Source organism: Tachysurus fulvidraco, chromosome 11, assembly GCF_022655615.1.
Source record: "Tachysurus fulvidraco isolate hzauxx_2018 chromosome 11, HZAU_PFXX_2.0, whole genome shotgun sequence".
Taxonomy (NCBI): Eukaryota; Metazoa; Chordata; class Actinopteri; order Siluriformes; family Bagridae; genus Tachysurus; species Tachysurus fulvidraco.
In genome coordinates, this window is record NC_062528.1 from 18,061,507 (window position 1) to 18,089,469 (window position 27,963).

Genomic DNA, 27,963 nt, shown 5'->3' on the forward strand with positions numbered 1-27,963 from the left:
CTTTCTGTTTGTATATGGGTCATGAGCAATGCTGCAACTAATTCAGTGCTTCAGAGATTTCTGTTTGTTTGTTTGTTTGTTTGTTTTTTTGTTGGAAATGTTTTAGGTATTTGGAATAGTAAATATTTAATTGTTTTAAACAGCTTAAGTTACAAGTATGATTGGTTGAATATACACACTTCATAGTATTTTTAGTTTAGCTTTTATAATTTATTTTACACACATTTTGAATTTATTTATTTTTTTTTACATATATTTTTTAAGAATACATTTCATTGGTCTGATTTAATGCAATATTAGCCAATGTGATTTTATTAATAATATTAGATAATTTTTATTTTATTTTATTTATTTTTTTTCATTTTTACCAGCTTTGTAGTTTTAGATATTTTTTGGCAGTGCCAAAAACTAGGCTGTATTTTTTTTTTTTTTGTCTAATTTCTAAATTCAAAACAAGTGATTCAGATATGTGATCACGGATCCTTTTAAGAAATGGAGGTCTGAGGTATGTTTTAATCAAATCACAGCATGGTCCACATCAAGTGCGGTTGTTCTGGTCCCTTGCCAAATAACATGATTGGTTTAATTCATCATGTTCCCTGTTGTCTGTACTTTCATGAATATGTGTAAATGTTTATTACATTTATTAATGTGTATAAGCAGACTTTCATGGAACTGGTGGATTGTAATAGCTCATCTTAGTTGTAGTGCTTCTTTGATTTAAAATCTTATATAAGTTTCATGCAGATTATATGTTTATGTTCACCTAAATAACATTACATCACAAATGTACAGTGTTGTGGACGTTTTGGAGAAAATATCACACTGGTAGGCACGGGCAAGACTAAAATGGCTCACAATTTCTTTGTGCCGCTGTGGGAAGCGAGGCTCCTCGTAAAGCATGAGAGAGGTTTCATTCATTACATTGAGGTTTTATAAACAGGATTCAAACTGAAAAGAGGAAAACATCGTCAGTCATTGGCTACATTACAACATTTAATCATCTCCTGATCAGTGCAACCTTACCAAGTTTTGCGTAAGCTGTTTTTGAGCCTGAGTCTCGACATCTTGTTTCCAACTCATTCTGACACCCTTATCTTATCACAAACAACCTGTGGTAACAACAAAATCTAGTCACAAGCAGCATCTAGTCATGCACACAGAAGTTCAGACCCTCACAAAAAACATTTTAGTAACATTTTCCATCACAGTAGTTACTTTTATGTCATAATAACATTTGAAATTATTTCCTTGCATGTATCTATTTACTAAACTAATAAAATTTTTAAATCTATGAAAAAAAAAGCAATGACTCATTTTCATTGTGGGCAGTCAAGACTTCACCAACTCTAAAACAGTGCAGAATAATTATAATTTCCTATTAAGGAAGTCATCTCTTTTTTTGAATTAAGTATACTATAACCCCAGTTGGTGATAGGAGAACTGCAATGTCATGGCCAGCAATTTTTTAATTTCTCAACATTTACGTTTAACAGTACATACTGCATGGCCACTATCAATCTATTAATTAGGAATTCACCTATACAGTCATATGCAAAAGTTTAGGAACCCCTGACAATTTCCATGATTTTCATTTATAAATATTTGGGTGTTTGGATCAGCAATTTTATTTTGATCTATCAAATAACTAAAGGACACCATAATATTTCAGTAGTGAAATGAGGTTTATTGGATTAACAGAAAATGTGCAATATGCATCAAAAAGAAATTAGACAGGTGCATATATTTGGGCAACCCAAAAGAAAAATCACACCAATATGTAGTAGATCCTCCTTTAGCAGAAATATCAGCCTCTAGACGCTTCCTATAGCCTGTAATGAGTGTCTGGATTCTGGATGAATGTATTTTGGACCATTCCTCCTTATAAAACATCCCCAGTTCAGTTAGGTTTGACGGTTGCCAACCATGGATGTTCAATGATATTCAGATGTTCAATGATATTCAGGTCTTGGGAGTGGGATGGCCATTCCACAACATTGTACTTGTTCCTCTGCATAAATGCCAGAGTAGATTTTGAGCAGTGTTTTGGGTCGTTGTCTAGTTGAAATATCCAGCCCTGGTGTAACTTCAACTTTGTGACTGATTCCTCAACATTATTCTCAAGAATCTGCTGATATTGAATGGAATCAATGCGACCCTCAACTTTAACCAGATTCCCAGTACCAGCATTGGCCACACAGCCATACAGTATGATGGAACCGCCACCAAATTTTACTGTGGGTAGCAAGTGTTTTTCTTAAATGCTGTGTTCTTTTGCCGCCATGCATAACACTCCTTGTTATGATTAAATAACTCGATCTTTGTTTCATCACTCCACAGCACCTTATTCCAAAATGAAGTTGGCTTGTCCAAATATGTGTTTGCATCCCTCAAGTGACTCGACTCGCATCACTCTCCCATACAGCTTCAGCTGTTACGTCACGTGACGTCACATGACGTGACCATAATACCCGTGGGGCAGTTCCCCTCATTGTGCTGAGTGTTTTGATATGTCACATGTCCATGTTGTGCAAATTTTACATTTTCACATGACGTCACGTGCCGTCAAGTGATGTGACCAGAATACCCGTGGGGCAGTTCCCCTCATTGTGCTGAGTGATTTGATATGTCACATGTCCATTTTGTGCAAATTTTTTATTTTCAAGTGATGTGACGTGTCGTCAAGTGACATGACCAGAATACCCGTGGGGCAGTTCCCCACATTGTGCTGAGTGTTTTGATATGTCACATGTCCATGTTGTGCAAATTTTTAATTTTGCTTGTTTTTGGGGCGGGGCTACATGTGATATCACATGGTGTCGAGTGACGTCACCAGAATACCTGGTGGGGTGCCAATACTTTTGGCAAAATGTGGCTACTGAGGTTTTGGACATTTCATGTCAATACTGCAGTCATTATGGGATTCTACTTATTATTATACTGCATAGAACAGTACATGCAATTCTTAATGTTGGATTACGTGTATGAGAGCTTAGAGGACTTTTCGGAATTCCCCATTCAAGTCTATGAGATGTTCGATCGTCAACTACCGGAAAACCGAAAATTCCGTCGGAACTCCCTAATAAAAACTTTGTCCGGAGTAAGGTCCTATAGAACCTGTCCGAGTTCGGTGTAAATCGCTCGAAAACTTGCCGAGTTATAAACCTCAAAAGTTTATAATGGAAGTCTATGGGAAAAAAGGCCACTTTGAGCTTCCGTACCGGGAATGCCAGAATTCCGATCGCTTAGAAAAGTAATAGCAACAAACTTCAGACCAGGGACTACAACATATCTGAATTTGGTGCATGTGTCTCGAAATCCCGAGGCCGCATTTTTTTAAATAAATTTTTGGCTAATAATAATAATAATAATAATAATAATAATAATAATAATAATAATAATAACGGAAATCAGAATGTTGGCTTCTACAAAGCCAACATAATAATAATAATAATAATAATAATAATAATAATAATAATAATAATAATAATAATAATAAGCTTATAACGGAAATCAGAATGTTGGCTTCTACAAAGCCAACATAATAATAATAATAATAATAATAATAATAATAATAATAATAATAATAATAATAATAATAATGATAATAATAATAATAATAACAATTCAACATTAACTTTCAGTCTTGTTTCTTAGCTATGGTTGTTTTTTTTTTTTGTTTTTTTGCTGTAAGGATTTTAATCTATTACAGATTATTTTTGCCCAAGACGTAGACTTACAGTTTTGTTTTGTTATGTCACTGCTCGACTCAGTCATGGATTCAGCTTCCCGAAATTGACTACAACGTTATACATTTTATTATAGTCAATATCAAGCAGTCATGCAGTCTGAATAAATCAAGAGTATAAACTCTCTAAGGGTGTGATCAGATGTTAATGCTTACGTCAAAATGTCCTCAAAGTCTCAACAGCAAGTCAATAAAATACAGACAAGACAAATATTCCTTCCTTAGTCTGTGGACAGCTTTGTAAGAGCCTGGATCAAAATTTAGGGAAGGTATGATTCAAGTGATATTGCATTTTGTATATTATAAATATACATAAATGATTTCATTTAATGAAATATTTATTTTAAGCCAAAAGAATGTTCTGAATTTATTCCTGTGTATTATATATTGTAAACAATTATGGTCTTTTTTTGTCAGATGGCTACCTATTCTGACACGATGTACAAAAACAGAACCACCAACATACCTGAGGTTATCCTACAAGGATTTATAGGAATTCCTGCTGAGTATTATGGGTTGTTAGGAACATTTTTCCTTTGTATTTATCTGTTGCTGGCATCTGGGAACATTTTCATCCTTGTATTTGTGGCATGTGAAAGAAGTCTTCAGAAGCCAACATACATCATTTTCTGTAATTTAGCAATATCAGATCTTGGATTTGGAACTACAACTCTGCCCAGAATCATTGCTAAGTACTGGATGTCTGATATCATGTCATTCAATAGTTGTATCACACAAATGTATTTTGTTCATTATTTTGGAACTTGCACCTCATTTCTTATGGCATTAATGGCCCTTGATCGCTTTGTTGCTATTCGTATACCACTGAGATATCCAGTGTTGATTACACACTCTTCTATTGCAATTCTTTGTTCAGTGCTTTGGATTGTAAGCCTCTTAATTTTTGGTACAATCACTGCACAAGCCCTTAGTGTGCCTTACTGTGGCCCAAATATTATACGTCACTGCTACTGTGACTACATTTCAGTAATTAGCCTAGCATGTGCAGACATAACAGCATTGTTAGTCACTACTACTTCCATTGCTATGACAGTACTGTGGGGTCCTTTATTTTATATCATATTCTCTTATGTGGCCATCATTATTTCAGTCATGAAAATCGCAAGTAAAGAGGGACGATATAAAACTTTTTTAACATGTACTCCACAGCTGTTAATCATCTGTCTGTACTATCTTCCCAGAAGTTTTCTGTATGTCTCATTTGCTATTGGATTTCGTTTTGCAACAAACCTCAATATTGCATTGGTAATGATGTACAGTCTTATCCCTGCTCTCATTAATCCTCTCATATATTGCTTTAGGACCAAAGAAATTAAGGACACATTAATGAGGAAATTTAAGCTAAGCCAGGTGAGGGTAAATGAAAAAAGTATTTTAACTTAATGAAAATTAAATCTAGTTTGTTTTCATGTGTAATTGATCCATTACATGCAATAATGTATCATTTTACAACACAGAAAATAATGGTACCTGTAAATTTGTACTTTCTATACCTTATAACTACAATAAACAAGACAAATCTATTAGATGGAACTGATTTATCAGTCAGAATCATTGTTCAAATCAGTTGTATGTCAGTTTAAAAAATTCCATATTACATGCAAATGTAACCTACAGTAGAGGATATCATATTAATTAAAGAAGATAAATCTTTACTGCCAAATAATACTGTACATGCAAGGAGTCCTGTTAAAGTGCTGCTCTTAAGTAACTCTTTTCTTTTAAACCTAATGAAACTGTGCCTGTCGTTTTTCTTTCTGAATGTATCTCTAAGATGAAAGAATGGATGCCAGAAAATTTTCTTTGTCTTAACAGTGAAAAGACTGAGATTATGCTTGTTGGCTCTCCCCACCAACTACGCAAAGCCGGGTCAGTCAAGCTAACTCTTGATGTTTCAAATGTTGAGTTTCAAACAAAATTGAGGAATCTAGGGGTAATTTTCGATGCCAATTTAACATTTGAGCCACATATCCAACATACTGTTAAAACTGCATTCTTCTATCTCAGAAATATTGCCAGATTGCGTCCAGTGCTGTCATTTTCTGTTGCTGAGAGACTGATCAACTCTTTCGTGTTTTCCCTTATCGATTATTGCAATGCCATGTTGGCTGGTATGTCTAAAGCTACCCTAAACAAATTACAGGTAGTGCAAAATTCAGCGGCTAGTATACTTACTAGAACTAAGTTAAAAGATCACATTACTCCCGTTCTGGAGTCCTTGCATTGGCTCCCCGTTAGGTTTAGGGTTGATTTTAAGATTCTGATGCTCACCTACAAGGCCTTAGGTTGGCTACTCAATATCTGACTGAGCTTTTAATTCCATATATTCCATCTCGCAACCTTCGTTCTTCTGAAACTGGTCTTTTAACTGTACCTTTGACTCGTTTAAAATCGATGGGAAATAGGGCCTTCTCTTCGCTAGCTCCAAAGCTGTGGAATTCTTTACCAACTGAGATAAGGCAATCTCTTGGTACTTTTAAATCTCAACTTAAAACTCATTTTTTTAGGGTAGCTTTTAATTTTGACTAATTTGTAATTTTACATAGTGCTTATTTTATAGTCTATTTTGTTGTTTTAACTTTAATCTTTATATTATGTCTGTACAGTATTTTTCTAGTTTTTATTTTGCTTTTGTAAAGCGCTTTGAGATTTTCTTTTAAAGGTGCTATAGAAAATAAAGGAAAAATAAAGGTTATTCTTTTCCGTGACTGCAATGCAATTTTTAAGTAGTAAATATATACTGGTTCGTTTTGGGGTTTTTTGGCCTAGAATATGATCTAGAATACAGCAATATTCAATTACAATATAAAAATGTAACTGCTAAAAAAACAAAAACTGCTTTTCAGAAATTTCTTTGGAATATTTGTTCTACCTTAACAAAATTGGTGGCAAATTACTCAGGAGAACGTGTACTGCAATAATTATGACAAAAATATGTTGATATTTGTAAACAATATCACCAACACATGCTACTCAATTGTAGTGAGCTGAAGCCTGATTTACACACACTTTATTCAATTTACTCAAATAGCTGGCTGTATGTTGAAGCTTGAATGATGGGGTCCTCAATCATAAATCACTTAAATTTCCCCATTATTTGATTCCTTTAGACCACCATAATTTGCATTTTGATTAATTTAATATTCAAAATCTACTTTTGTTTTTATTTTTAGCCAAATTTTAAATTTTTTTGCCAATGTTTGAAATTCAGTAATTATGAAAAACAAGAGATATATAAACAACATGTCTGCTACATCTCAATCAATCATTGTATGTTGTATTACTTGTAATTATTAATAACAGGGTTATTAAGCACCACCAAACTTGAATGATAGAGCAATTTAGGGCTCTGTGAGTACTGAATGAGATCTCTGTCAAATAATTCAGGGTTGCTATTTTTGCATGTTTATACACACAAAATACAAGAATATCTCTTGTAAAATATGGATTGCTGTAGAACTCTTTTGTAGAACTCTTTTTCATTCAAATCATTCAGACCATCACCAACAAAAACATAGCACCTAATAATAATAACAATAACAATAACAATAACAATAATAATAATAATAATAATAATGACTTTAGAAGGAAGTCAGTCAGTTCTTTGAATGAACAGGTACTCTAACCACAGCTGATGTTATGAAAACTCACAATTGCGTCAAATCACATTATTTATTCTATACCATTACTGGAATATACCAGTTGATCTATACACTTTAAAAATCTACAATGTAGCCTTCAAACACAATGAATAGTTTGTTTTTATACAAGGGTTTTGGATTTTCTAGATTAGTAAATTGTTATACAGTTAAATTTGGAAATATGCCTTAAGTATAAACCAGGCCCCTTATGTGTTACTGGTGATAGGAGGTGATAGGAGAAACAGACATACCCTTTCAAAAATCCACACTGACTTTAGAAAAGTTGTGGATTGGTAAGTCATTAAATTATATAAAACAAGTCTTTAGATATTCAATCCCTGTTTTAGACATATGTTACGGACATAAAGATGTTGCAGCAGTCCTAAAATATAAATGTGGGATAATAACAAACAAAAAATATATAGATTTGGGGCCGTCTGTCCAAAAGGTGTGTATATTTTGAGTATTAGCACCATCGTGTGGACAACTTTGGAAATACAACGCAGTGTATCTCAGATTATAAGATTAAACATTTTTAAAGAAATAGGAACATCAAGTGGTAACTTCATGAACTTCAGGATAGGTTGTCTATTTCGTTTTGATATATGTAAAAGCTTAAAGAAAATTATTCAATGATCACATTTTGACATTTTACTATCTGTTTTTTAAATTGCAATTGTTTGCCCTGTTTTGTTTTTTTTATCACCTAAGGTAAAAGCCACCTGTTTTGATTTAAACATGTGCCCTCTCTTCACCTGATCAGTCTCTGACTACAATTGAAATTGATTAGGCTTTTGTTCATTTTACTCTGACAAGTAACTCGACAAGTAACTATCCTGTGGGCTATATATATATATATATATTCAACCCAAATTACAAAAAAGTTGGGACGTTTTTTTAAATTTGAATAAAATTAAAACTAAAAAGCAAATCACATGAGACAATATTTTACACTTTTATCTACTAAATTAGCTCATTTCAAATTTGATGGACTCAAAAAATCTGGCACAGTGTCACAGCCGGAAGCGGATGGAGACAGACCCGTTTGCAGGATAGCTTCAAAGGAAAGGGGTTTAATAAATAATAAAGACAACGACATAAGACGATAATTAAAGCAATACAAATGAAGACACTTAACAAAGACTAGACATGACGAGGGGTAAACGTAACTAATGATTCCGCGCTGCACTCGGCAACGCGGCCCACTTAAATATAAAAAGACACGATGAAACAATAAGGAACAGGTGTGAAGACAGGGCGGGGCAGACACGTGACGAAGAAGATAAACAAAAACAGCACGTGGCCAAAAGTCCGGGTTGAGTCCTGACACACAGGGGCAATAAATGTTTGAAAAAGCAAGAAATTAAAAAAAGCGGTGAGAACATCTAGCAACTAAGTAAGTAAATTGATATCACGTCTGTAACATGATTAGCTATAAAATGAGAGGCAAAGAGACAGAGTCTCTCAGAAGTAAAGATGTGCAGAGGCTCTAAAATCTGTAAAAAAAAAAAAAAAGAAAAAAAGAAATGTGTGTAAATAGATTGAATAGGTAGAATACTTTAAAAACAAGTTCCTCAATGTCAAATTGCAAAGGCTTTGCAAATCTCATTATCTACAATGCATAACATCATCAAAAGATTCAGAGAAACTGGAGAAATCTCTGTGAATAAGGGACAATGCCAAAGAACTTTATCGGATGCCCGTGGTCTTCAGGCACTCAGACAACACTGCTTTACTCATCGGCATGAATGTTCCAATGACGTTATTAAATGGGCCCAGGTATACTTTCAGAAACCACTGTCAATAAACACAATCCGCTGTGCCACCTGCAGATGCCAACTAAAGCTCTATCATGCAAAAAGTAAGCCATATGTGAACAAGGACCAGGAGCGCTGTCATGTCCTGTGGGCCAATGCTTATTTAAAATGGACTGTTTCGAAGTGGAAAAGTGTTCTATGGTGAGACGAGTCGAAATTCAACATTCTTGTTGGAAAGCATTGACGCCGTGTCTTCTGGGCTAAAAAGGAGGGAGACCTTCCAGTGTGTTATCAATGTTCAGTCCAAAAGTCAGCATTGCTAATGGTATACGGGTGAATAGGTGCATACGGTATGGGCAGCTTGCATATTTTGGAAGGCACTATGAATGCTGAAAGGTATATAAAGATTTTAGAGGACCAAATTCCAACACCAAAACTCCAGAAAGTTATAACATCCATGCCCAGATGTCTGCAAACTGTTTTGAAAAAAAGAGGCGATGCAACTCCATGGTAAACAGCAGGCATAAAAATGAGCTCATAAGTGGATAAAAGTGTAAAATATTTATGTTATTTATATTCTATTGTGAATAAAACATTGGCTATATATATATATATATATATATATATATATATATATATATATATATATATATATATATATATATATATATAAAACCTGAATTCTGAATATGTGTTAGCAGAAATGAAAAATGGCAACAGAAATTGCTAAGTTAATTATGTTTATTTCTATATACAGTAAAAATAGTTCAAACTAAGAGATAAAATGTACCAGAATATCATGTTGCTGATGCTATATTGTTATAGAAACCATACCATTTTTCTGGGGATAGTGGAAGTGTGTTAACAGTATATAAACATGCATTTATAACTCAACTTCCAATCAAAAGGAAGAGAGCACACTGACATAAGAAATATGGAAAAATTATGCTAAACATTATATATATGCACTGTTTGCATATATATTAAAAAACCCTCAAACTTTATAGTTACTTTAATAACATTTTTAAATAATATGTTCTTCATCACTGTGAAGATCACAATCTTGTGCTTGAATGACAGGGAGCCTTGCTATGTCCTCAAAAACATCTGAGTATGTATTAAAATGGACCCCTAGGTCCAGGAGGCTCTCCCATTGCTTCATATTCTCAGAAGCAGGTCTATCTGGTGGAATCTGGATGTCTCTGAAAGGTGATGGAACAGCCAGTATGAGCTGTCCTCTTGACCAGTCTGTAACATTGAGAAAAAAATGGGCATACAGCTCAGTGACTAAAAGAACATTTCTAGTTAAAGACAGATCTGTACATTTTTAAATGGTGGACATGGCGTTGTTGACCTTTTTGTAATGAAAGTACAACATTTTACTAGAAAATGTCTTGCTGTCTTAGGAAGTTATTAGATGGTGGGAACACCTGCTTTGTAAATACAACTCAGGCAGGGTTTACACAATTATATAATTATTACAATATAAGCTGGAGAGCGATATCAAGTGCAAAAAAAAACAAAACTTTTTTTGCTAAAGTGGTGTAAAAAGTCACCAAATTTTGCAGCAACTCTGTGCTTCACTAAAGTTAATATGAAAAATGAAGCTTAAAATTGTTGTATAACAGTCTTCTCAAACAATATTGTGATAATTTTTTGTCCTCTATGGTACGTACCTTCTTTCACATGCTCGTGGATCTTGTCCTGTGCACTGATAAAGCAGAGTTCTTTCTCACAATCATATTCTGAGCAAGTAAAGGAGCTGTGGCTGTCACTTTCTGATGAGCTCTCTCCCACTTTGGCTTGACCTAGTGGAATGCTTAATATTTTAACCTCATCCACCGAGAGGAAACGAGGAGGATCTGATAGTTCAGGGGTAAACTTGGAAAGGAGGAGGTCTTGATGATTTTTGCATCCAGCATCTACTTTACCACACATTCTTGTAGTATATGCTATGCCATGTCTAAGATCTGAGGATTCAGGATAGGTCTGAGACTCCATCATTGTTGGTTCTTCACACATGGATGGAGAAACTTGAGAATTTTGTGTTTGTGGAGGACCATCTTTTCCAGAACTATCAAGCAGGCCTAACCTATCATAGATATCTGTGTTTATTTTCAGGGGCTTCATATTAGAGCAGGAAGTTGTGTATGTACTGTCAATTTCATAATACTCTAGCTCACTTCCCCCAAACCCTGTAAGATGGCTATGACTAAAGCTTTCAACTCGCTGACTAAGTTCACCTGCAACTAACAGATCTGGTTTCTTGTTCTCATTAGAATTGTTTTGAACACCATTATCATTGTCAGGACTGAATGCCACATTATCTGTGCCATGCTGCTTTGTTTTTTCTGTGATACAGGGTTGAGTTCTGTGTTTGATGTTCCACAGTGTTCCTCGTCTTTTCAGGACAAAGAAGAGGCTTAAGATAAGTAGTATGAGAGTTATAGGAAATACAATAGCAATGATCCATAATGGGGGATGTTTCACAGTTTGAAGACAGTCTTCTTTGTACTCAGTGTGAGATGAGCATGGCAGGCACATTGAAAAAGTTACATTTTGTAAACAGAAACACCAGCCATTTTCAGAAGATGATGAAATGCAGTCACTGCTACTTAGACAAGAATGAGTCAGACAGGATTCCTTAAAGCAAGGTGAAAGGATGCAGTGATCTGCAGACACGCAGTCTTTTTGGAAGAGTGAAGGACTGGGTTTTGCCTCTACAATCTCATTGTGCCCGTTGAAGGGTAGGATATATCCATTTAGTTTGATGTAGTCCACACATCCTACAAAATCTTAAGGATTTTGGGAGGAAGGTAAAAGAAATTTGCAAATCAATTTAAGATGACAACAGACTTTTCATAATTTATCCTGATTTTCTATTGCTTAACACACACAAAAAATAAAACAGTTTGTAATTAGGTCTTACCCCTGCTTTAGTGGATAATCTCACCTGGATACTGTAGACTTGTACTTAATAACTGTTACTGTAATCATAAAGACTGCACTGTGCTCATCCCAGTACTCTTACTCAAACTATGCATATACTAAAAATTCTTTCAAGACACAAATGAAATATTTTCACTCAGTGTCTGGTTTCTTTCAATACATCTATATTTCTGTAATGCTTTTTTTTTCCAATTTTTTTTTTTTTACATTTTTGTGTCTTAAGTAGAATGATACAGTTTTTACATAGCCATTTGAATCAATTATATTGTCACACATCAGTATCAGATATACCACAACATAAATGTACTGTACCCTGTGACCCGAGAAGTTCGGATAAGCTGTAGAAAATGAATGAATGAATGATATATACTGTATACTACTTATATTATTGTTTAAATATATCTAAAATTAATCTTGATTTTTTTATTCTATTTATAATAACCTTGTGTTCTATGTTTATGTTCTGTAAATGTTTATGTTTATGTTCTGAAAAGCTGCTTTGAGACAATGTCAATTGTAAAATGCGCTATACAGTACAAATAAACTTGATTAAACTTAACTTAAATTGAATTAAATTGAACTACTGACCTAAATCTCGATCTCTTGACCCGCCAGATGCTGCTGACCCCAGAGTGATCATCTCTACTAAAACAGAAGTTTGGCTAATGAAGCTATGGGTGATATTCTTAATAAGCTGCTGATCCAGGAGTAAAATGATGTTTGATCCATGTCTGTGCAAGAGAAGGACATGCCATTGTCCATCTGACACACTAGTCCCTACACCAAGCTCCCACTCTTGTCCTGACATTAAATGTGTGAATTTGTACAGAGGTTTCCCATCAAGTATCTGAATAGGTAAAAAAAATCAAAGAGATTAAACATTTCTGTGCTAACTATGCTGTTAAAATCAGTGTGTATATTTCTTTTTTGCTAATATTTCACGTATTATTTCATTCTAAGTCAAACTGCTTACCTTAAGTTCTAGGTGCACCGCTTTGCTTTGACAAAAAATCAAAACACTGTCCTTTTTGATTGTCCTCATTTTGATCTCAAAACTGACCAACCCTTGAATGGCCCCATGTTTTTCATCTAGAAAGGCTTGAAATAACTGGTTTCTAATGTAGCTTTCCTTGACAACAAACTCAATGTATGTCCCCTCACTAAGAAATAATCCATGATCCTCGGAGACATCTATGAGTAAGTTGAGCAAATAAGTAAGCAATGATTTTTTTTCTGTTCAAAGTTGATCTTGTCATATTCATATAATAATAGTATTAAATATTATATACATTATATACTATAATATAAAAATTAACAATAGATAAATTATTTGTAATTGGAAAGAAAGGGAAAAACAATTAGACAAGAATAAAATGTATTACTGCTTTCACAGTTAGGTCCAGTAAAATTCTCAGCACACTGGCAGTAGTAATGGGACCAGAGATCATGGCAAACACCTCCATTAAGACATTTACTGCTGCTGCATGGAGCTACATCTGGCCGTGGACAACTACAAAATACAAACAGAAAATTAGATCATTTTGGAGTATGCATTCCTGAGATAGGCTTCAGATTCATCATTACTCTAATCAGAATAAAGTGAAGAGTGGAATGGAACAATGAATGGAGGAATGTAATATATATTAAAATTGGAAAATATTATAATGTAACTAAAGCCAATATCATGAAAGACAGTTTTATATTAAACAAGATGAATCTGCAATATTTTTCATACTTTTATTGTACCACCATTATACCATTATATACTAAAACTTACGTCTCAAGTATCTTGTGTAATGCTAGAGCCTTTGAAGTGTCAAGAAAGACATCGTTCAATTTCATATTTCTCACACATCCAACAAAGTTATGAGTTCTCACTTGATAAGGCCTCAGCAAAATCACATCAATGGACTTTACACTTCCCAGTGTTAGGTTATTATTTCTAACATCTAGAGTCCTGCATGCAAAAATGACAATATACAAGTTTTACAATTACACGGTTTCTACTATATATCACTATTCATATAAGATAATACAAGTAACAGTGACTAATAAAATGTAGTAGTATATAATATATAGTATTTGATAAGCATTCTATTACTAAGTCAGGTGTGGACAAATCACTTGCTTAAGCACTTGGGACAAGTAGATTTAGTCTCTGGGACATTTACTTTTTAATTATAGCTGCTTGGTGAACAAGAAGGTTTAGAAAACATATAAAAATAAACCCAACTTCATATGGATTTATTGATTTCATTTAATTTGTATGTTTAAATACATCATACATGGGACTGGGCAGTACGCTGGAGTTTTCACTAACCTGTTGGGTTAACAAAATGGATTTCATTTGTTCACCAGTTTGTCCTCATTTTAAAGTATGTAGAGACACTAACCAAATAATGTAGATACTTTCTAACTAAAACAGGCATGGCACCATATCCTACCTCTGGGTTCCAATACCTTCATGCTGTGACAAACAATAATCTCTGGGCTCTTCAGCACTGCAGCTGTCAACCTCCAAAGAGGCTATCTGCAAAAAGTCTTACATTTAGGATTAATGATGACGATAAGTATAAATGTTATACATATTTGTTGTGCAGATAAATGACACACATTTCCAATTCTCCTAATAGTGACATTGTGGAAGCTCCCATCAGCCACTGGTTTGATTGTTTCGAGTCTTGTAACCCCTGATCCAAGATCAAAAGAGAGGCGTAACTGTCCATCCACAATTTCAAGTGCAAAAAACTCTGAAGATGATGGATCTCCCGGATTGTACAACAGCAAAGAGTTTTGTTTCACAGTTGCAAATTCCAGAGAGATAAAATTGTATCTAGGATTTAAAGGGGGAAATTCCAAATAGGAAAATTCCTCAAACCCATAACTATGCTCTTCACAGTTAACTCCAGTGACACCTGGGAATAAATCATTGTTAGTTATTATGTTTCTAGTGTTAATAAAAACTAGGTTACAATGATGCCACATGAAAAAAATGCATCTTACCAAATGGACAGTGACAAGCATACCCTGTTAAAAAATTTGAGCATTGCCCTTGGAGGCAAGGAGATGATGCACAATGATCTATGATGTAGTCACAAAATCTTCCTATGGAAAATAAAGAGTATTATTGTATTCAAAATATCTCTATTCCATTCTTTCATCTTAGTTAAAGAACTTTATCCTACAAAGGGTTACAGTGGATCTTAAGCCTATGAAGCCCATTACAGGTCACAATACAGTACATACGCATTCACACGTACATTCACACCTAGTAATTTAGCCAAGGCAATGTTTATGGAAACAAAAGAGGAAATCAGAGATCCAACTGGAAACCCTTACAGTACAAACACAGGCATTACTTACTCCATTTAGGAATAAATAAAAATGTCCCAGTTACCTTCATATCCAGGTCTGCAGTCACAGAAGAATCCTCCTTGTATGTTCCAACATGTCCCACCGTTTGAACACACTACTCTCTGACACTCGTTATCAGCAATAGAACAATGCAGTCCAGAGAAACTCTCTGAGCAATGGCATAGAAATCCTCCAGGGCTGTTAAAGCAGCTTCCTCCATTTTCACAAGGACTTTCCAAGCATTCATCTATATCATGCTCACACCTAATTCCAGTAAAGCCAGCAGGGCATGAGCAGTTAAAAACCTCTGCATATTGGGGAGACACAAATATGAGACGAGAACTTTCCAAAACAGCAACATCTTGAGTGATGTGGATATTTTTGTTACAGGTGGCACCATTTTGACAGGGTTTCAGTGAGCATGGGTCGCTGGTTATTTGAGAAATAGTCAAATTGCTCTGTACCTCAAGTAACTTCTTATGCATGCGTGAGATTCCACTTGCGACTATTCCACTCAGATATAATCCATTATAACTTTTCATTGCTGCAAGAATAACTGTTTCATTGCCTTGTATCCTCATTCCAAATACATGGCTCTTTGATGCTTGTAGATTAAAGAGACTATCCAGAGCTTTTGCAAACTTAAGGAAGTTCAGTGACAAGAAGTTTTCAAGATTGGCAAAGGAAACATAGAATAAGACACAACTGTCTAATGACAAATTGGTAAATCCTTTATAATTTACATAGATGCTGTTGTTTACTGGTGGGTGGAAGTGGTCGCTTGCTTCAACAGTGATATTGTGAGTTGCCTCTCCTTGAAATGGAGCGGACCACAAGTCACACATCCCAAAAGGAAAACTAAACATCTTCATATGTCCATTTATAATAGTACAGTTAAACACATCTAATTCATCTAGATCATTTGGTCTCACGTTACCAATCAGTCCTCCATGGAAAAAGGTTCCATAATATTTAACAAAAATGTTGATGGTTCTTTGTACTGGTGAATTGTCATTTTCATCTAGAACTTTGACATGAAACATGGTGGTGGAGGACAAGGGAGGGGAACCTGCATCCTGGATTACCACGAGTATATCAAAAAAAGGATTGACTTCACGATCCAGTGGTCTGGAAGTAAAGAGAACTCCGTCAGATGTCAGGGTAAAACTGTTTCTCAAGGCAGGCCTTATTAGCCAGTATGTGAAAGGACCTTGATTTGGAGGGAGATCATCATCAGTGGCTGTCAGTGTAGCCACTATTGTACCATGTGGCTGATTTTCCCTTATAAATCCATCTGTGGATATAAGTCTAGGGGCATTATCATTGATGTCAATAACGGTAACAACTACAGATGTGCTGCCTGTTACAGGAGGTGAGCCCTCATCCACAGCCACAACTGTGAGGTTGTAAAAAGGCCATAACTCTCTGTCAAGCTCATTGTTTACTGTGATAATTCCATTGACAGGATCAATACTGAAGGAGTTGTTAACATTTCCGCTTTCTATGCCATAGCAGAACCTGCCCCATTTCAGTACCACATCTTGATCTGAAGCACTTACTTTAGCTATAGAGGTCCCAACTGAAGTATCTTCACGTACCTTTACTGTGTATATAGCAGAATCAAACTCTGGAGGATCGTTTTCATCAATTACATGTATGTGAACAAGGGCCTCATCAACATTGAAACCAGAAATGCTACCTCTGTTTTTAGCAATTATGTGGAGAGCAGCATGATTTTGTACTTGATTTCTCATGTCTTTGAAGCTGTATATTTTCCCACTCCTTTCATGAACTACAAAGCCAGCTTTTTTACCTTGACCAAAAAGTAAGTAATAAATCTTACCATTGAACCCCAAGTCATAATCTGTAGCCACAACGCTTCCAATCTCTGTTTGCAATGGAATGGTTTCTGGCACAGAGAAGTTGTAGAAATGTCTCTGGAAACTTGGGATATATTCATTGACATCTATTACCTGAATGGTAACATGTGCTATATCATATAAAACTGGATTATCTAAATTAAAGGCCTTGATGTTAAGTTCAAAACTCTGCTGTTGTTCAAAGTCAAAAATCTCCAGCGTGGTTATAGTGCCATTTACGGAATCCAACGTGAAGTAATCTGTATGTCCTGATAATAGTGAATATGTTACCTCTGCATTACGTCCAGAATCTTTATCAGTGGCAATGATCTGAATCACTGTAGAACCTAATGCACTATTTTCTGAGACAGAAGTCATGTACTCAGTAGAAGTAAAGACTGGTGGATTATCATTAATGTCTGTAACATTTATGGTGACATTAATTCTCCCGGTCTTAGAGAACCAGGCTCCATCTTTAGCAATAATAAGAATATGATGAATTTCTTCTGCCTCAAAGTCAAGTGGTTTAGCTAGCTTAATCAGTCCAGAAAGAGGCTCCACATAAAACAGTCCATCCTCATTTCCACCATTAATCAAGTAAGACACCTGTCCACTTAAACCAGGATCTTGGTCTTGTGCTTGAATTTTCCCAATTGCTGACCCCAAAGGGAGGTTTTCAGGGACAGAAAATGCAACATGATTTTCTGAAAAATGTGGAGTGAACAAATTTTCCTGTGTAACTTCCAATCTGATGTCAATTTGGGAAGAAAGGGGAGGGAAGCCGTAGTCTCTTGCTGTAACTACAAGATTGAGGAAAGTGCTAAAACTTTGCCTGAATGTTCTATTCAGTCGTACTTTCCCAGTAAAATGTTCCACCTCAAAATAATCTGATGCATTTCCTCCACCGATGATGTACTCAACATTATTGTTCTTATTTGGAAAGTCTGGATCTATGGCCGTTAACTGGATAACCTCTGTTCCCATAGGCAGTGTAAAAGGTATTGATATATATGGCATAAAGGGCAGAAAAGATGGTGGAAAATAATTATACTGTACAAACATTACAGTGACCATGACTGAGCTATTCAGAGGTACATAGCCACAATCTACAGCTACAACACTAAAATTAAAGCTTTGAGATTCATGTTCATTGAGAATAATCTGTTGTTTTATAGAGATGTCTCCAGTAGATATGTTAACAAAGAAATTCTCACTCGGTGGTTCTATAAAATACAGAATTTGGGCATTTTGTCCACGGTCCCTGTCAATGGCTTTGACTTTTAATAGGAACATATCCTTGTCTTTAGTCTCAGGAATGGTTACAAAGTAGTTGGACTGAGAAAAAAATGGTATATTGTCATTGATATCTGTGATGATTATGGTGACATCTGTACTGATACTCCAAGCTGAATCATTTGCATTAACTCTTACAATATAATGGTCTTGATGCTCTCTGTCCAAAGGGCCCACCACAAATATTGTTCCACTATTTTTATCAATACTGAAAGGCATTTGGTCAATCTGATCTTGAATGGAATAAGAAATGATAGCATTAACACCAACATCTTCATCCAAGGCTGTTATGTTTATCACTGGAAAGCCAATTGGTGCATTCTCAGAAACCTCTATAAAGAAGATCTCTGAAAAACGAGGTGCATGGTCATTTGTGTCCAGAACAACTATATTTACTAATGCAGTAGCAGTGTACCTATTGTCATCTTTATCTACAGCTTTAATAATGATTTGGTACTCTGGTATCCGCTCTCTGTCTAAACTCATTTTTGTTCTAAGTACGCCATGAGTTTCATCTATTTTAAATGCACCATTAATATTTCCAGACAAAATGGTATACTGTACTTGTCCATATGCATGAGAGTCAGCATCAATAGCTACCACATCACATACCCAACCCACAGGTAAGTTCTCAAACACGTCACACCTATATTCTTCCTCCATGAAAACAGGTGGGTTATCATTCACATCACTAATATTTAAATACATTTCAGCATAAGTGGAGAACGGTGGGACACCTGAGTCTCTAGCCTCAACTAAAAGATGAAAATCTTTGTTGCTTTCAAAATCCAAAGATCTTTTCACTTTCATCTCACCAGTCATTTCATGCAGCTCAAATACCTCTCCAATGTTTCCAGTTGCCAAGTAAAAAGATATAGGTCCAAATCTATTTGTGTCTGCTGTGGCTACTGCCACCATGGTTCCAGGAAGTGTGTCCTCAGAGAGCACATGCTGAATGATATGTACTGCAAGTTGGGGAAAATCTGAAGCATTTTGAAATCGCACAGTCAAGGTAGTGGTGTCCATTTTAGGATTGGCGCCTCCATCCTGCACACGGATATTGACAGTGATGTCTCTTGTTCTTTTGAGGGCATCTATGGTGTATACAGTTCCTCGGTCAGAACTGATAGAAAATTGATTAGCATGTTGTCCATAAAGAGAGAAGTTCAGCTGTCCATTCTTTCCTTCGTCTGCATCCATGGCTATCACTGCACACACTACTGAACCTGCAAGACAGTCATAAAATACATTTCCAAAGGATATATATATATATATATATATATATATATATATATATATATATATATATATATATATATTATTATTATTATTATTATTATTATTATTATTATTATTATTATTAGTTGTTTCAGTTTTGCTGTATGTACACAATCTCTACCCAAATATGTTTTATATCTGTCATCATGTGATGCTTTTCTAATAGAATACCAAAAGAGGTAAAAAATTAATAAATAATCCAAGCACGAGCATATGCTTCATTGATTTCTATTTGGAGTAAGAGTGTAAAATTAAATGGAGTGCCTAAGATTCCCTTAGCGATGCTAAATCAGCTGTAATAGAACCCAAAATTATCTGTTTTACAACTGGACATCAAGACTAGTCACCCTAATTAAATGACAATGCCCGGTCCTAGAATAAACTCTTACCTTTGGCCAGTTCAGCAGGAATATTGGCCACATATGGTCCATAGAGTAACTGGGGTGGGTTATCATTCACATCCAATACAGTCACGTGTATGGTAGCTGAACTTGAGAGAGAATATCTGTAGTCCCCGTCATGGGCAACTGCTGTCAAATTGTAGGAGGCAATTGTTTCTCTGTCCAAAGCACCAGTGTTGAATAGCTCTCCACTTGTTTCATTTATAGAAAACGGTGCACTGGATTCTTCTAAAGAATACCTGCATAAAATATGGGAATCAGTTTGCAATACATTTATTTAGGACATACATTATATGTTTCTGTCTGGGAAAGCACATCAGATGCCATTATGGCTGAATTCTGGTGAACAGCCAAATAAGAAACCATGAATATATTTCACAGAAATGATAAGGATATGTTTCGTAGGCAATTGGCCTGCAAAGATCATTTTAGGGAAGTTTAACCAGCGCAATAAGAAAAATAGTGATAAATCTAAAATTAAAATTTTCACTTTTGGGGTAAACAGATTTTAAACTATACTATAAATATACTATACTATACTATACTATACAATAAAAAACATCCTTTACTTCTGGTAAAGCTGTAACAGGAAATGTTAGAATTTCATGATATGAAGGTTTTCCCAGGCTTACATCAGAACCATTAATACATATGGCTACATATTATTTTAACATTTGGAGAAAACTTTACAACTTACCATATTTGCCCATTTATACCTATATCTTTGTCTGTGGCAGTAATTGTTGCAAATATCGTTCCAACTGGGTCATCTTCTGATATAAATGTATTAAATTCATGATCATCAAACAGAGGTTCATTGTCATTGACATCTTCAACAAGAACATGTATTGTTCCTGTTCCTGTCAGTGCTAGAAATCCTAGAAAGTAAAAACCATAATGACCAGGATTTAACTGAACGGCCATAAGGACCTTTTTATTTTATGATTTAAATTTTACAGCTTCAACACAAAGCAAGATTCACAGCATTTCATATAAATCAGGATCCTTTTGCACTCATGTCTCTTGTGGTAAACCACAGAGAATCATATAATAACATGCACATCATTCACACCACAATAGATACACTGCCTAGGTATAAGTAGCCATAAAAGACTGAAAAATGTGCATAGAACATTCAACTTATTTGATTATTACATAGTTTAGTTATTTTCTGCTGTATCAACAGATAATAAAACATTTTATTACCTGAGTCAACAGCAATAATCGTTATTTTGTGGTGACTTTGGACCTCTCTGTCAAGATTTTGTAATATCTGGAATGTTCCATTTGGATATAATATGAACAACTCTGAGTTTCCATTCTCTATAAAGTATGTTAAATGGCTGTTAACTCCCAGGTCTTCATCAAATGCAGCAATCTGAAAAAAGACAAAGTGTTTACAAATTATGCAGTTATTTCTATTGTGAATTCCTAACTATTAAATGCTAGTCTTATTTTTGTGGATTTGTAAAAGAATAGAAACCTGATGGCTCTGCAAAGGCTCATTCTCCAATACATGTAAAGTGAGCAAATCTTTGAAGAAAACAGGAACACAGTCATTTACATCCAGTAGTGTGATATTGATGGTGGCTGTTGAAGATCTTATACTATCCCCCTTATCCATTGCTGTAACAATAAATGAATAGAAAGAAATCCTCTCTCTGTCCAACTGTTGTACTACTGAGACAATTCCCAGGACTTTATCCACTACAAAGCCACTCTCGGAGATCTCATACCGCACTTCACCATTATTCCCAGTGTCATTGTCACTTGCTTGAATGGTTAGCAGGCTTGCTCCACGAGGAGTGTCTTCATATATAAGTACACTATATGAGGCCTGTGAGAACACTGGGTCATGGTCATTGACATCCTCAACAAGCACTGTCAGGTTCATAGAGCTGGACAACTGAGGAGATCCTTTATCTCTGACTGTTACAGTTACTGTAATTACCTCTTCAAGCTCCCTGTCCAAATGTTTCTGCAAGTATATGACTCCAGTTGTGCGACTGATGCTGAACGAGCCCATTCCTAAATTCTCTAGGCTGTAAAGAACATCCCCATTGGCTCCAGAGTCTGCATCGACTGCTTGGATAACGGTAACAATAGACTGAAGAGGGCTATCCTCTGAACAGGAAACAGTGTTGTCTGATATGAAGACTGGAGCATTGTCATTAATGTCCTCAACATAAATAGAAACACGTACAGTGCTTGTGAGTCGTGTGTCTTCAGGTAGTGAACGATCATTGGCCTGAATTAAAAGACTGTATGATGCACTTTTCTCTCTGTCTAATTCTTGTTTAAGACACAGATTATTCATTTGATTTATTAAAAACATGTTTTCATTGTCTCCTGATATTATGGCCGTATCCAGTTCTCCATTTATTCCTGCAAATGAAGACAAAATGGAGAAAACACAGAATGTTAATACAATTAAATTCCTAGTTTGTTGACAGATGTATGTGCCATATGTCTGTAAAGCTTTTGCCCAGAAAGCTAGACGGAGTCCTTCGTTTAAGCCATAACCATGTAAAATGTCTATTTACTTCAACCCTATGAGCATTTAATGTGTCCAAAAAAGTCTACGGTGTAGTCTGCTGTCCTAAAGACAACACAAAGCAAGCAGAGGGGCTTTTTCATTGTTAGCTCAGGCAGGCAGCTCCCTTGAGACAGCTCCTCTATTCATCTTCTCTGGGAGGCTACAAAGGATCTATGACGTAAGACTTAATGAGACTGCTTCCACCATTCCAGCTGGGGCAAGCCTTTCAAACCAAATGCGTAAACCTCACAGCTTAACTCCTGAAGCAAACACATGACAGCATGAGTCAGCTACTCCAAGCAGATATTTATTTATTTATTTATTTATTTATTTATTTATTTATTTATTTATTTAATGTCTTTATTGTACTCCAGCATCTAAAAAGCATTATATAAGATATGATAAAAGCCTGATATTAGAACCAGTGAGAAAGTAACATTTGCAATGCTGCACCATTTATACTAACCATCGTCAGTGTCTGAGAGATTCAGGTTGAAGAAACACAGACCAATACGTGCATCTTCTTGCAAGGACACAGAGTAGACATTCAGTTTGAATTCTGGTGGGTTATCATTGACGTCAGCCACATTGAAATAGACCCTGACCCTAGTAAGCTGTCTATCCCTGTACTGCGCTGCTGCTGTTAGGATGTAGAATTGCTCTGCCTCAAAATCCAGCATGCGGGATAAAAGGAACTCTCCAGAATGTGGGTTGAGGAGGAAAAGGCCATCTCCATCATCCTCCAGCACAGAATACATTAAGCTCCTGTGTCCTTCATTATGCACTGCTTCCAGATGTCCCACAATTGTTCCTGTGTTAGAGGACAGATCAAGGACACACAGGGATTCCATTTTAGACGGTCTTGCTTTCATAATGATTTTGACTGATTAAAAAAAATGCATAATCTCATGTCATATGCTAAAGGTTTCAGTGTCATATATTCCAGTTTATTGCATATTGTGGAGAGAATTTAGTGGTGAATTAGGTCAATAAAGATTATGCTCACTAGGAGGTGGCACTCAATCTCATGGAGAAACAATAGGCTGTATTTGTGGAATGCTGCACAACACATACCAATAAATGATTTGTATGTAACCCAGGCTACAGTCCTGGTATTAAGAAGGGAATTTAAAAACAAAGCGAGTTACTATAAGCACCCTAAAATCATTCTATTCCTTTTATACCACAATATTTTTTGTTAGAATGTGATATACATTTTTTATTCATATATTATACATTCATTATACATATTATGTTGTGGAACATATGTGACACAAATGAAAGGTCTTTTCTCCCTGCTGCTATTAGACTTTACAATCAATGGCTGGCAGTGAACCAGCCATCATAAAACACACTGTTATTACTGGTTAACTGCAATAATAAACAATAACAAAGTATTTTAAACATGTGCAATAACAGAAATTTTTAAAAACGTGCAATATTACCTATGTGCAATATATTTTTCAGTGTAACTACTACTCGTGGTCTCTTTTTCTACATTTTGTTTTGTATGTACTGTATATTATATTATGTCTCTATTTTTTATATATATATTTGCATTTTCTTACTTTTTGCTGCTGAAACAGAGAAATTTCCACACTGTGGGACGAAAAAAAGGTATATCTTATCTTATCTTATCTTATCTTATCTTATCTTATCTTATCTTATCTTATGGTCATTAATGTTAAGATGTTTATGCAATTTGTATTAGTCTTTCTTTTTTCTCTTTCTTGAAGTTAATAAAACAAAAAACATTGCGAAGTTTGAGGACTTTCCTACATTATAAAGCAATGACACCAATGAGGACTCCATCTAAAAATCTGTCTCCTTACAGAAATGTTCGCCATGTCAGCAACACCTTTTTTAACATGTCTATGTGTAAGTCGTTAGAACTTAACAAGAAAAGATTATATCTTAGAACAAGCAAATTAAAGGAAAATAATCTCAAATTAAACCCACCTGGCTGTGTATCTTCTTTCACTTCAAAAGAATATACAGACTTGGAGAAAAATAACTGAGTGCTGGCTCTGTTTAGGGGAATGGAGATGTTCAGGCAATCATTAGCAGAAGAAGGCAGATCTGTGCAATTCACCCTGTTTACAGACAGTGTGCAGAAAATCTGTAGAAACACGAAGAAATGGTTGGATTCATTTTTGTGCATTGTAAGTCTGACATTATGACTACTGTGGGAACCGCTGAGTATTGTGACATTTGTAACCAATTCCCCCAAGACATGAAGATAAAGGCTCTTTGTGACCTTTTCTAAAAGGAGAAACACTATCCCTTGATTTCTAAAGTCTCTTTTTTGTGAGCCCTTGTTTTTCTGTCTTTCACAGTATCCCTCACCCGCCTCAGTGTGTTGTTTGGAATCCCCAAGACACCGAGCAAGTATACCATGATTCAAATATCACATAACTGCATTCACACTGAGACATCAACCAACACATTTGTATAAACTTGTGCATTTAGAAGCAAATTTAAAGAATTTATATAAAAAACTATACAAACAAACAAATAAATATATATACTGGAGGACAAATTATTTGAATAATGTCTTTTTATTTTTTATTTTTTTGTTTGTTTGTTTTGTAGAAATATATAAGCACTTATTCTTCCCAAGAAATTATTAAAACATACCAAATTTCAAAGATTATACAATTACATTATTATAATTTAAACATTCAACCAACAAACAGGCATGTTTCATAAATCACAGGTCCAAAAAATTACACGTCAATTTGAAAGAATTGAAATTTTTAATGAAATTTCAAGTACATTTCAAGTTTTAATGTCATAATGGAGAATTAGTTATTTAGTTAACTGTTTAGCTTTTACTTAAAAGAGAAATGTAGTCACACTTAGTTTGGACCTACATTAGTTGATAACCTTTTTTTAAACAAGAACAAATCAAAGACAGCCTAGAAATCACTTAGTCAAAAAATATCATTCATAAATCTCAGTGAGTTCATTGCAAAGCCGCTGAACCTATGTTGAAATACTGCCGATTTTCAGATCGCATCACTAAAGTTACCTGATGAATTTACTCACCAAATAGAGCGCAAGGAACATGAGGCTCATCAATCCTAAAGAAGCCATTGGTTGTGTGCATCCATTTACCTCTCTGTGCAGGTAGCCAATGTCTTCAGAAGTGAAATATGAAAGATTTCTGCTGTGTACTCGAAGTTTAACATCCTTAAAACTGATGCAAGTCCAGGAGAAAGAAGGATATCGTACGAATGGCTCTGCTGTAGAGCTGTGTAGGAATGAAGAGGAAAAAAAAAGCCGTTTGTGTCCGCCCCTGGTGGGAAAGTAAACCTGCTTTATGGAGCATAGTTATCTGGCAACTGTCAGTGAAATCTGACACCTTTCCTTCATTAAAAGAACATTAATGCTTTTAGTTTGCCTAATTACTATCTATACGATAATGTCAATCTAAATGCATGAGTAAAGTTATAACTGTAATAAAATGTGTGCAATCACAAATACACTTCAGTTAAAATACTAACAGTAAAAATGGTTGGTTTTGATTTAAATATCAGTCGATTTATTCATCAGTAATTCTTCTGTTTAATCAAAATACACATTACTGAGCTTTGAATAGTTTATTAAACTTTTTTTTTTGCAAAATCATTTGGAGACTAGATCAGTGCATTTTAGTTGGTCATTTTGACTTACTTGACTTCTTACTTGATACAAAATTAAGTAAAGCATGAATACACTGTATCTGTGCCTTTCTCTCTCTCTCTCTCTCTCTCTCTCTCTCTCTCTCTCTCTCTCTCTCTCTCTCTCTCTCTCTCTCTCTCTCTCTTTTACAAAATGACTTATATGAAAACAAAGTACTGCTACATCTAGGCTTACCCACACTTTTGATAATTCACACTCAACACCAGCGGTGTATTTACTCCTACATATTTACTGTACTCTCCCTGTGTCTGCCCACCTTTATTGTCAAGTTGACAATGATCTATTTAAATCATGTCCCTCCCTCTTTTCTCCCTCCTTTTAGAGGTTTTCAATTCACTGGGCACCAGCATGGCACTCACCCAGAAGGTGAATAGAGAGGCCGATGTGTGAAAAGGGGCCCGGCAGATGGGCTTTGGACAGTTCTCCAAAACAGGAACACAATGGCAGAGAATATTAATCTGTTTTGTATCAATAGAAGACATTTTTAAACATCATCACATAACTTTATGCTTTGCTACTTATGTACAGCCACTCGTTATCCATGAGTTTTTTTATTTCTGAGGGCAAGCATTCAACAAAAAAAGGGATGAATCTGACATCTTAATAAAAGCCTGGCTGTACAAGAGGCATGATAAAGAGGATATATTCTTACACTGGCAGAATGTTCTAATCAGGAAATGATAAATGCTTATCTTAGCTTGTCTATGTATAAAAATGTTTTGATTGTAAATAAATAAGTAGTTATCTACATGCATTACACATACTTTCCTACCACAATTACTAAATGCCTGTTGTTGTTATAAACAACATCCACTAGATGTCACTGTAAATGAAAAACCTCAACCTTGCTGGTTTTGATTGCTGTTGCTTAAGAGTGAAGCTATTCGTTTTTATTTATATATAAATAAATAAATAAATAAATAAATAAATAAATAAATAAATAAATAAATAAATAAATAAATAATTTTAATGAGGTAATTTATTCTACTTTACATGTAGAAGAAAATCATGTTTTTCTTTTTAAGATTTTTGCATAATTTCCATCTTAATGTCTCCTTTTAGTCTGTTAAAAATGTTTAAAAAATTAATGTACAATATGTACAACATATTAACATAACCTAATTTAGTTTTTCATTTAGTTTTGAAGATGACATGCTCACTTGGCTGTTCTTGATGCTTCTTTCCTAATATATAGTCCAATGAATTTGTCATTATGATTATACACCGATCAGCTGTAACATTAAACTACTGATAGTTGAAGTGAATAACATTGATTAGCTCCTTATTTTGGCACCTGTCAAGGGGTGGCATATGTTAGGCAACAAAAGAACAATCAGTTCTCAATGTTGATGTGCTTGGAAACAGAAAAATGGGCCATCATTATAATATGAGCAACTCTGACAAGGGCAAGATTGTGATAGCTAGATCAATGGGTCAGACCA

General features: G+C 35.0%; 2 protein-coding genes across 2 annotated transcripts; one reads left to right on the top strand and one right to left on the bottom strand.

Annotated features, from left to right (window-relative positions):
* Positions 1 to 4,140: 4,140 nt before the first annotated feature.
* Positions 4,141 to 5,152, top strand: LOC113649445 (olfactory receptor 2AT4-like). Its single transcript, XM_027157243.2, has one exon. It carries the CDS (start codon positions 4,148 to 4,150, stop codon positions 5,150 to 5,152), a length of 1,005 nt encoding a protein of 334 aa, XP_027013044.2. The 5' UTR covers positions 4,141 to 4,147.
* A 4,752-nt stretch (positions 5,153 to 9,904) lies between these two features.
* Positions 9,905 to 26,967, bottom strand: LOC113649404 (protocadherin Fat 4). The gene is made up of 18 exons (XM_027157199.2): positions 26,881 to 26,967; positions 25,955 to 26,090; positions 24,797 to 24,956; positions 23,304 to 23,648; positions 21,785 to 22,686; positions 21,508 to 21,679; positions 20,999 to 21,179; positions 20,290 to 20,540; positions 15,514 to 19,848; positions 15,120 to 15,221; positions 14,730 to 15,031; positions 14,561 to 14,646; positions 13,894 to 14,073; positions 13,499 to 13,626; positions 13,090 to 13,307; positions 12,705 to 12,963; positions 10,844 to 11,962; positions 9,905 to 10,415 (listed from the first exon to the last, which is right to left on the bottom strand). The coding sequence occupies exons 4-18, from the start codon at positions 23,593 to 23,595 to the stop codon at positions 10,192 to 10,194; spliced, it is 8,751 nt and encodes a 2,916-aa protein (XP_027013000.2). The 5' UTR covers positions 23,596 to 23,648; positions 24,797 to 24,956; positions 25,955 to 26,090; positions 26,881 to 26,967; the 3' UTR covers positions 9,905 to 10,191.
* Between the last annotated feature and the right edge of the window lie 996 nt (positions 26,968 to 27,963).